The 11,943-nt window shown below is 39.4% G+C and overlaps 1 protein-coding gene across 1 annotated transcript in view; it reads left to right on the top strand.

Annotated features, from left to right (window-relative positions):
- CATSPERE (catsper channel auxiliary subunit epsilon) overlaps nt 1–11,943 on the top strand; it is a 199,715-nt gene that overhangs the window by 149,036 nt on the left and 38,736 nt on the right. The window contains exons 12-14 of the mRNA XM_069069156.1: nt 3,248–3,306; nt 5,946–6,021; nt 10,642–10,694. Of these exons, the coding sequence (XP_068925257.1) occupies nt 3,248–3,306; nt 5,946–6,021; nt 10,642–10,694 (188 nt within the window). The remainder of the gene's footprint in view (nt 1–3,247; nt 3,307–5,945; nt 6,022–10,641; nt 10,695–11,943) is intronic.

Genomic DNA, 11,943 nt, shown 5'->3' with positions numbered 1-11,943 from the left:
GCCTTCCTATTCTTCCCCTCCATTGTAACCATTTTCCCTTGCCTCTTCTTTATGAGACAGTTTACCCTAATCTGTCTCTCCCCATCTCTTCTCATTATATTCCTCTCACCTCTTAATTTCACCTTTTAAGTATCATCCCTTCCTGTTAAATTGGTCCTGTGCCCTCTATCTATGCATACCTGTAAACATATATACACACATTCACATATGTATTCATATGTCCATATACCCTCACATATAGACATATATATTTTTTTTTCTAATCCCTTAAACCACTAAGAAAAGTTTCATAAGTTACAATTATTGTTTTTCCATGTAGGAATGTTAATAGTTCAACTTGGATAAATTCCTTATGATTTCTTTTCCCTGTTCACCTTCTCATGCTTCTTGAATCTGAATGTCAAATTTTCTATTCAACTCTGTTTTTTCACCAAGAATGCTTGAAAATTCTCTATTCCACTGAATAACCATATTTTCCCCTGAAACATGATACTCAGTTTTACTGGGTAGGTGACTCTTGGTTTTAATCCCAGCTCCTTTGACCTCTGGAATATCGTATTCCAAGCCCTTCGATCCTTCAGTGTAGAAGCTGTCAGATCCTGGGTTATCCTGATTGCATTTCCACAATATTGAAATTGTTTTTTCATAGCTGGTTGTAATATTCTCTCCTTAATCTGAGAATTCCACAATCTGGCTATAATATTCCTAGGAGTTTTCTTTTTGGGTTCTTTTTCAGGAGGTGATTGATGGATTCTTTCAACCTCTATTTTGCCCTCTGGTACTGAAACATCAGGGCAGTTTTCTTTGAGAATTTCCTGGAGGATGATTTCTAGGTTCTTACTTTGGTCATGGCTTTCAGGTAGTCCAATAATTTTTAAATTATCTCTCCTGGATCTATTTTCCAGGTCAGTGGTTTTTCCCATGAGATAGTTCACATTGCCTTCTATTCTTTCATTTGTTTGGATCTGTTTAACAGCATCTTGATTTCTCATAAAGTCACTAGCTTCCATTTGCTCCAATCTAATTCTGAAGGAATGATTCTCTTCACTGAGCTTTTGAGATTCTTTTTCCATCTGGCAAATTTGGCTTCTTCTCCTCATTGCCTTTTTGAGCCTCCTTTGCCATTTGAGTCAGTCTGTTTTTTAAGGTATTATTTTCCTCAGTCAGGCTGTTGACTCTCACTTCATAATTTTCTTGCATTGTTCTTATTTCTCTTCCCAATTTTTCCTCCACTTCTCTTATCTGCTTCTTAAGGTCCTCTATGGCCTGTCACCAGCTTGTATTTTCCTTTGAAGCTTTTGGTGCAGGAGTTCTGACTTCACTGTCTTCCTTCTGTTCCATGCTTTGCTCCTTTTTGTCCCCAAAATAGGAGTGTAATGTTGGAATCTTCTGTCTGGTTTGTTTTCTTTGCCTGGTCACATTGCCCCTCAGTCACTCGACCCCTGGGCTTTTTGCCACAGTAGGATTCTGCCATCAGACAGGGGAGCTTTCGTCCCAAACACTGGGGTTTTCTCAGCTGCCAGAGGTATTAGATGGGTGCCCTCTCTGAGGTCTCCACCTGCTCTGGCAAGCTGGACACACACCCCAGGACCTCCACCCTAGAATGTAATCCAGATCCAATCAGGTTAAAGCAAGAGTGATTACCCCTCAGACTGGTTCTTGGTCCACCTACACTCTGCAGGCCAGGAGCTGAAGCTGCCACGTGGTGCTGGCTGGCTGTGCCTGCGTCTCAGCGGCTTCTCGCACTCCCACTTACTGGGTCCCAAAGTCCAGACTGCACTGACCCCTCACTTTGTCCTTTGCATCTATGTGTTGATAAATCTGGAAATGGCCACAGCTGCTGCTGATCTGGAGTCCCTCTGGCCGGCTAAAGCCTCAGCGTGGGGTTGGGCTCGGCTCCAAGAGCGCTGTGCTGGATTCCTGCCAACCTGCCAGTCTGTCCTCAGCGGGAGGTTAGCTTCTCTGTGTCATTTTGTGGGTTCTGCAGCTCCAAAGTTTGTTCAGAGTCCCCTTTTTACATGGATTGGGGAAGGTGGAAGCCAGAGCCCAGCAGAGGTCCTGCTTCTACTCCGCCATCTTGGCTCCGCCCCCCCAAATGAGAGTTTTTTTGAGGATGGGGGAGACATGGGAATGTTTGTAGGTATTAGGGAAGGAGCAAGTGGTCAGGGAAATATTTAAGATAAGTAACAGTATGAGGATAATAGGGGGCAATCTGTTGGAGAAGATGGGATGAAATGGCATCACTTGTTCAAATAGAAGAATTTGCCTTGGTAAGGAGTAAGATCACCTCTTCTTATGAGAAAAGAGTGGAGGAGGAGATAGTATTTGAAAGCATCTGAGTAATATGAGATAAGGAAGGAAAGTTCCCGTGAATTTTTCCTGTGGAAGTTCCCCAAAATTTTTCTATAAAAGGTTTTCAGCCAAGAGAGTGAGGGGGAAAGAAACCATAGGACATTTGAGGAAGAATAACAAGGTTTGGACATCACTGTGGAGAATAGGATAGTGAGTTGATAAGAGAGGTATAGAAGGATTGCCTAGCAGCAGTGAGGACCTAGTTGAGTTTGTGTGACAAATTTGCAGTGGACCAAGGCAAAGAAGATGCATGATTGCATTTTGGAGCAGCTCTCTACTATCCTAGAGATTACTGTCTCTACAGAGAAATGACTTTCTGATTCCCACCTAGGTCCCACCTGACCTTTTTCAACTCTTTTCATTCCAAGGTTTAAATACTTCTATTTCCTTTCTACCTTGGAATTCTGCTGATTATCTGTTTATTCTGAGCAAACCCAAAAAGTTATAAAAATCCACTCTATACCAAAAGAAACTGACACTAGCCTAAGCTGTCTACCTTAGTGTGCAAATTGACTTTTTTTTCTTTTTCATGTTTGGCTCCTCACTTTTTGACACACATACCCAACACACACATGGAACGAATATTTCAGACTTTATGGCAGATGACATTCTCCATGGACTTTCATGGAATGTAGACTGGGAAATTCCCATAATATGCTTAGTTTACAGGATCATCATGAGTAAACTGTTTTCTAAACTTTAATGTGCTAATGAAGAAGTAGTAGCAATAATAGCACTAGTAGTAGTATAATTACTTCTGAACCTACATAAAAATAAATATTAAATAGGACCACCATATCCAGGGACTTCTCTACCTTGTTTTGCGTGAGTCATGTCTTTTGAATTTGGTAATACATCTCACTGACTTTCATGAATATTTTGTCTTCTTTTTTAGACAGTGACTTATTACCAAGATGCTACCTATGACAGTCTTAGCAATTATTATGAATTCCAGTAAGTATCATTTATTTTTTAAAAAAGAAAAAATCTAGCTGTAATTGTTAGGCTTAACTTAAACATACCATTTATATTTTTAAAATATCATTAACTATAAACATAATTTGATTCAGGTAATATTTGCCCAGGTCAAACCCCCCAACCTCAAAGGTGAAATTCCATATGACCTTCATGAAAAAATGTTTGTGCTTTTAAAAATTATGAGTAGAAACCAATTTCTAGTTGTTGGTTAATCTAGAAATATAAAAATGTATGATGTATAAGTTGGTCTCCTCATTTAAAAATCACATTTGATATAGAGAGGTTACTGAGGTCAGAATTGGGAGAGCTGGTTCAGGTTTTTGAAATAATTCAATTAGACCTTCTCTTTAGCCAATGGGAGCTCTATTAACGCAAAAGCATGTGGACCTGAGATTCAGCAAGGAGCTAAACAAAGGCACTGACATAGGAAAAAGATCAGACTTATATACACAGAAAGCTACACAGTCTGTAGGATGATGAAGTAATTTTTAGGGTTTCTAATGGGGGTTGGAGATTTAGGGACAGAATGAGGAAGATGGATGACACAAGATAAGGAAAACAGGGGAAATTTTATGCGCTAGGATGGGGGGAGACAAGGAATTTTTATGGTCCAAGGGAAGTTTACTTTAGGACACTCTCAGGCTCAGGAGGGCCTCCCAAGGTACTGAAAAGTCAATCCTTAATATTAACCCTTAGGGCACCTTTGTATCCACACCAAGGTGGAGGGTTTTTTTTTCCTATAACTTTTTAGAGAACAAAGACTCATTCTATTTATAAACAAGGCACTAGAATCCTAAGGAAAAAAGCATAGACATCCCCAGAAGACCTTCTTCTAAAGAAGGAATGACCATTTGGGAATATTCTTAAATTAACTAAATTTAGAATTATATTTCTTGAAAAAAATTCCAAGCCTTGAATAATCATTGGAAACCTCTTGTGAGCCCTTTCTATATGCCCTCTACAAAAAGCATTCAGAGCCAAAGTCAAGAAAGGCCCTGTCACGATAGGGATTCTTATAACTGAGTACATAGGATGAAACAGGACATTGGCCTTAGCATTTTAAATAAGATAGTAATCATGTCGTTCACCTCTTGGGATGAACCCCATAGCTATAGAGTGTTTAAATATCTCACTCTAAGCCCTTAACAGTTTCTGGAAAGTAGTCCTTCCTAGGGAAGCAAGTTACTTTTTTCTTAGCTGTGCTGCTTTTCCAAGGGAGTACTGCCTACTCTGCCGCTAATCTTTATCACCATTCTCAAATAGCTTATCATATAATGTTAACAGGTTGAGTCCTTCGATCTTTCTGAATATTTGTATTGAATACAGAGCAAGATGCAGCATGTCATAGTAGAGAAGGAGCTGGTCTTAGAGTCAGGACATCCTAAATTCAAGTCCTGGCTTATGCTTCCAGGGCCAATCATTAATCCTCTCAATGTCCCAGGCAACCCTCTAAGACTTTAAATTGCAAAACCCTTAAGACTCAATTGTTAGGGGCAGCTAGGTGGCACAGGCCCTGGAGTCAGAAGGATCTGAGTTCAGTCTGGCCTCAGACACTTAACACAAAACTAGCCCTGTGACCTCGGGCAAGTCACTTATCCCCAATCCACAATCCCCTCAAAAAGCAAAAAAACAAAAAAAACTCAATTGTTAGAGTGATTGGCTCAACTCCCTACAGTCAAGAAAAAACAGGTCTGGACCAGCAATCACCCTCCAAAAAAAAATTTACATAGGAAAGATAATTTATCTGGAGTTACTTAGATCAGACATTTCTCCAAATGGTGAAACTGTAGGAAATTTTAAAAAAAAAGAGATATTTGTGGGGTGGATTGATGTCTTAAAGGATATAAAGTTATTGGCTAATCTAAAAATATAAAAAATGTATGATGTATAAATTGGTTTCTTCATTTAAAAATCACATTTGATATAGAGAGGTGGAAGGTTTTTTTCCCTATAATTTTTTAGAGAACAAAGAATCTTTAAAAACAGTATTAACAATCTTTTTGCTCTTGGGTCTTCACATTCGTTGACCAGGACATAATGTGATTTGTAGACAATGTATAGCCTCTGGTCCACTTTTCTGACAGACCCTGTCAGGTAGCCTAACCCAAACCAACCAACTAACCTTAGGGCTGTTGATTATGTCATTGTTTTCAACCTTCAGAAGCAACAAGTATAAATTAGGCCTCAATATTGAGAGGCTGAGCATGAATAAAAGTGGCAGATCTTATCCAATAAGCAACAATGACCATTGGAACTGAGAGGGCTGTTGGGCATATAGGTTTAAAGACAGATTTAAGAGTGGCATCAACTGGCTGTTCTGATTCTCTTCCTTCTATATTAGGTTAACTAGAGTATACCAGCTGTTATGTGATGAAAGAAGCCCTTAAAATACCTCCCCAGTCTATAGCTGGCTCAATGGTAGCACTGAGCAGTCACTGTCACCAGTCCAAGTCTTTAGGATTTCTTCTGGTGGGTTAAAAATACCATGTGTAGGGCACTTTGCAACTGTTAGTAAGTGCAAAGTCTACACCTTTACAAAGAGGCAATGATATTGACTAGAAGAAGACTTTCAGTCCTGTTCTTTAATGATAATCTAAACGTACTCTTTTTGTTAGAAAGGAAAACATGGGTCATTTGATGCTTCAACTGCGACCCAGTGACTTTGGAAACACATGTCCATTATCCAATCAGGTAAGTTTCATAGTATAAAAGTCAGTAACTCACAATATATAAGGTGTTGTCTAGTATTCAACTGGGTTTCTGACAAACTATTGTGTGTGCAAGAGAAGTGATAAATTTAGAATTCTACTTTTGAGTGGATTACATAATGCAATCTCTTTTTTTTTTTTTTTTGAGGCAATCAGGGTTAAGGGACTTGCCCAGGCTCACACAGCTAGTAAGTGTCTTAGGCTGCATTTGAATGCAGGTCCTCCTCACTCCAGACTGGCCCTCTATCCAATGTGCCACCTAGCAGCCCCAATATAATCATTCTTAAAAGATACAGTGAGTAAGAACACCAGCCCCAGAGTCGGGATGACCTGGGATTGAATCCGGGCTCAGATACTTAGCACCACACCCAGAAATAACTGGCCATGTAACCTTGAGCAAGTTACTTAACCCCAATTGCTTTAAAAAAAAAAAAAAAGACAAGTAAAAGCAATGTAGAATTACAAATTATAAAACTGTTTACAGAAATGCCAAAAGAATGTTAAAATAAACAATGTTAAAATAAACAAGAGCAAACAAATGCTGGTTGAATTGAAGGAAGCCCCCAGCCAAGTCTGCCACTTCCTGACCACTGATGCCAAAGGGGCCAATACGGCATGATATTAGCAACCATGGCCATTTCTCTGTCATTTTAATACTACATTCATTTTCATAGATTCAGCTCCACATGTACCTGAAAGTTCTTTTTATTCCCCTTTGTTAAGTCCCTCTATTGTGAAACTTAAGTAAGGTCTCAAAGCTGCTGTCCAATGAGTCTTCTCCAGACTCACCTGAAGTCAGTCCTCATCAGCTGCTGCCACATAACATATGTGAACATAACTAAGTTAAAACTGGCCTACAAATCCTGCCTGCCTCCACCCAGACACAAATAGATGAGCGGAGTTTCACTGGCAGGCAGGCTGCATTGGTCTTAAGAGCAAACACGTGGGGACAGAGGACAGAAACAACCTTACATGCTTAGGAAGAGCCACACTCTGCAAAGGAAGAAATACAACAGAAGCAAAAACGGAGAAGGATACAAAGATAAGGGAAGTGGAGACATGCAAAGGAAGGAAAATGGAAGGGAAGCAGTAATAATGACTAATGCATACCTCATTTTAAGGTTCACACAGCGATTTACTCATTTACTCCCCCCTGTGAACTGCTAGAATGGAAGAAACCCTAGGACCAAAAAGGGATATCTGAAATGAGCCAGAGACTGATCACAGTTTACAAAGATTAGAACTGCATTTATTGCCTGAGAAGAAGAAGCTTTCAAGCTAGAGCAGAGACAATTTCTCAACTGCTCAAAGGGGAGAGGGAAGAAGGTGAGGTATTTATACCCATTTGAGGTATTTTGAACTTTTTTGAGGTATTTATGGTTAAAAGAGAAACACAATAATTTGGGAAATCAGGCAGAAAGTGGGGGTCTAGGAAGATGTCTGTAAACACAATAATTCAGAAAGCAGGAGGATTGCTGCTCTTTGGAGAAGTCAGAATGCAAGATGTTTGCTTTTTTGACTCTGAGCTGGTAAAAACTAGTTTCAGCAGGTGCAGGCATCTCCAATTTCAGCTGAAGTTTATTTCTCAAAGGATCATTGGTACATCAAGTAGCCCTGGGCATCAGAAGTCCTGCTGATTGGCTATTGTCTTGCTCAACTGTGAAAAAAGGGAATCTCTGGCGCTATTTAATTGGGAGGTGCAGGCATTACAGAGCTCATGTCCACAAGGTGGATGGTATACGTGTTATGTTATTCCTACTTTTCAGTCATAGAAATTGAGGTTCACAGAGATTAACTGACTCACTCATAATCACACAGGCAAGTAATATCAATCAATCAGTAAGCATCAATTAACTGCCACTATGTGCCAGGGACTGGAAATACAGAGACAAAATGTAAACAGACCTTGATCTCACGGATCTTACATTCTACCAAAGAAAACAACATGTACATATTTATATATTTCTACACACAAATTCCCTCCCTCTGAAATTGCCTCTAATTTATGCTGTATATATCTTGGACATACATAATTGTCTGCATGTTGTCTCCTCTCCCAGAAGAGTGTGAGTTCCTTGAGGGCAGGGACTATCTTTTTTGCCTTTATATGCCCAGGATATATTATAATACCTTCTGGCACGTAAGTGCTTAAGAAATGCTATTGTCTGACTACAAATGAAATGTTGATGTAGGAGGCTTTAACTACAAGAGAAATCAGAAAAGGCCTTACATAGAAGGAGGTACCTGAGATAAGCTTAGAAGGTCACAGAGAATGCCCGAGGAAAACCATGGAGAACAAAGATAGACACTGTGCATAAAGAAAAGCTAAAAGGCCATCTGAATTGTAATAAGATTGGAGAGGTAGGAGCCAGGTTGTAAAGGATTTTAAATGCCAAACAAAGGAGTCTGCATTCAATTTTAGAGGCAAGAAGGAGCCTTAGAACTTCTTGAACAAGGGAGTGACATGGTTGGACTTTGGTAACTGTGTGGAATATTAATTAGAGAGAGAAGAGACTTGGAGAAGGGAGACCAGTTAGGAGGTTATTATAATAATCCAGGCAAGGGATGATGACTTAAATTAGGATAGAGATCCTGAGAAGGGGATAGGTATGAATGATACCAAGGAGGAAGAATTGAAAATACTTGGTAAGTGAATGGATATGTTGGGTGTAGACAGGTAAAAAGACAAGTATGATTCTAAGACTGCAAATGACAATGATTAGAGGATGAGAATGACCTTGAAACAAATAAGAAAGTTAAGAAAGAAGGACAGGTTTTAGAGGAAATGTGAGTCCTGTTTTGGATATGTTGAATTTGAGGTATCTATGAGACATCCAATTCAGTATGTCCACAGTTCTGTAACTGAACTCATGTAAACTGATGGGGTCACAAAGAGGCCAACTTGAAACAGAAGAAGGGCCACAAGGGAGCCTTGAGGTACCCCCACACTTAGGGAGAAGGAGAAAATTCCAGGTGACTGAAAAGTAGCAGTTAGTGAAATATGAGGAAAAACCAGGAAAGTGGTGTCACAAAAACCCAGAAGGAAGGAGTATCGAGGAGGAGGAGGGGGATAGTTAACAGGAGGTCAAGAATAAGTGTTTTGGTTTAAAGTTGGGAGAGCTTGGTTCAGGTGTGAAAGGATTCACTTAGATGACTTCCTCCTAACCAAAGGGAGATTTTTATTTTACTTGAAAAGGTACCACACTAAGGAGGTAGTGTTAGAAATAACCATCTTACCAAGAATTCCACCTGACATCATTTTAGATGGGTGACTTGGCCTCTAACCTCTTGTGAAAAGGGCCAGGCACCAGCACACATTAAGATGGCTATAAAAGCCCTTTTATAATTCATCTAGATTTGAATTTCTCACCTTGAATCCCACTGGTCAGCATTCCAGGGTTCAATAAGCCCCACCCCTTGATTACATCTTCTCATTTCCACATTTCAATCCACTTCCCCTTCTCATCTTAATTTTTCTTTATACTTTGTAGAGCCAACACAATATTCACAGTGCCAACGGTGACTATGAATATGCTGGCATAGCTCTCAAACACAAAATATAACAGACTCTCCACATATAGGATAGAAGCAAAACATTTATTCATATGGCAGAGAGCCAAATCCCAACACCAGGAAATCAAATCCATCATAGCAACAAAGAAGTTAATACACCACAGCACAGCAGGGAGCCACTACATCCTTTAGCCTTCCCACAAACAAAACACTCACAAGCCTAGCTGACACAGCAGGGGGCAACCAAACATTCACAAGCCTAGCTGTCTCTTTGGGTTTGTCCTCTCCTCCCTCCAGCTCTAATTGCTTTGACTCCTAGCTTCCTGTGGGCTCTGCTCCACCCTTCAGCAAACTCCTCCCATCACAGGCTCCATGTGATTACATTCAGCCTATTAGGGAGCAGGGAAGATCTTCAAAGCAGAAAAGATCTCCAAATTCCCTTAGGCCTAATATGGGCCCCTCCCCCCAAGATCTTCAAACTCCCATTACCATTATAACTTAAATCAAGGAAAGGTGAAACATGCTTTTAGTCTCCTCCCCTTTTATCTGCATCACATAGCATGAGAAAGGCTGAGTTGACAAAGGCATGAGTTTGAAGATTCTTGAACCCAGGATATCAAAGATAAAAGTTCCATTGTCTAAGACCCCAGCTGGGTTAAAAGACCTCTTCCTCATCCTTTGTGAATGAGCCCTGACCTAGCAGTTCTTTTGATAAATAGGAAAAGGCCTTCTCAGAACAAAGAAAAGTAGTAGAGGTGCTGATTTTCAGACAGCCAAAATCTCCTACTTCCCCCTACAAGCAGTTTTATCTCTGACATTAGTCACCAGCAATAACTTCAAATCATGTTTTCATATAATTTTTATGGAAACAGAATTCACTCATACCTTACAGCAGGAATGGGAAAAAGTAGCAAAATTAGAGAGGCTGAAAAGTCAGGAGAACCAAAATCAGTGCATTGTGCAGAATCATATTTTTAAAAGGATATTAAATATTGTTATTTTGGAAAATTTTTTGCTGCCTAGCTCTAGATTTTTTAAAGTAAACTGAATCATACCCACTGATCTCACCATTTAAATGACTTTATTATAGGCAATTCATGTATTTGTTGGCTGTGTTGCAGGAAGACATCTTGAACTCAAAGGGTAAGTTTATTTTAATTGTGTTTGTCTTCCTCTGAATTTGCAATTCATTGTAAAAATGAATGATAATTAGTAGTATTTTTTACTAAATGATTAGTAAATCTTTATTTGAATTCAAACTAACTTGACATTATTATTCAATTATTGTTTCAATTAGTTTGAGTTTTGAAAGAGACTAAATACCAAACTTGATTTTATATTAAGTCAAGCCTCCATTAAAAGTCCTATTCTGCTGTCTAGTAATGATTTGAAGGTCTGATTCTATGTTTTTGAAAACTATGCCTGCATAAGCTCTGTAAGAACCTAGGAAGCTGGAAAACAACAACTTTGAGTATATGGACCTGGTATGGCAGTGTATCTGTCATCCAAGGACCAGATTAGCTCAGAGAGAATTATCACTAGTTTGGATACCAGGTGATGAGTCATTTGACACAATAACTCTTGAAGACCATTTTCTAAATCACAGAGGAGTTGGGGATTATGTCAATGGCAAGAATAGACATACTAAGTTAAAGCTGCTTGAAGTGTTGAATTATTAAGGTGACATGTGAGTTCTCCTTCCTTCTTAGATGATCAAACTTTTCTCCATTTCCTCTTTCTTAATGGAACAAATAATCATTCACCTCCTTTCTCTCTTATAGCACCACAATGCACAAGTCAGCAAATCAAGTCACTAATCATTTATTAAGTGCCTTCCATGAACCAGGTACAAAGACTCCTTGTCCAACATCCCCCATCCCAGGGGAGTCATGGTGCGATAACCATCTGTCCTGAATTCTCTGCTCAAAACGATTTTAGCCCAAATATGGTCAAAATATCCCTTAGTAGGGGCGGCCAGGTAGCACAGCGAGTAAGAGCACCAGCTCCAGTGTCGGGAAGACAGGGAGATTGAATCCCAGGCTCAGATACTTAGCACCCACCCAGAAACACCTGGCCGTGTAACCTCGAGCAAGTTACTTAATCCCAATTGCTTAGGGGAGGTCAGGAGGCTCAGCAAGTAAGAGCACGGGCTCCAGTACTCCTGGGCTCAGACACTCAGCACCACATCCAGAAATAGCTGGCCCTGTAACCTTGAGCAAGTTACTTAACCACGACTGCTTAAAAAAAAAAAAAAAAAAAAAAAAAAAAAATATATATATATATATATATATATATATATATATATATATATCCCTTAGTTAAATTATTATAGTTACTGGCTAACAAAATTATTTATACCTCTTTTTATTATGTTTTATCATTTATTATCTCC

The sequence above is a fragment of the Petaurus breviceps genome, unplaced genomic scaffold (assembly GCF_028583685.1).
Source record: "Petaurus breviceps papuanus isolate PSGF00001 unplaced genomic scaffold, PetGlider_PUasm1.0 90778, whole genome shotgun sequence".
Taxonomy (NCBI): Eukaryota; Metazoa; Chordata; class Mammalia; order Diprotodontia; family Petauridae; genus Petaurus; species Petaurus breviceps.
This window is presented reverse-complemented; position numbering and strand designations above follow the sequence as displayed.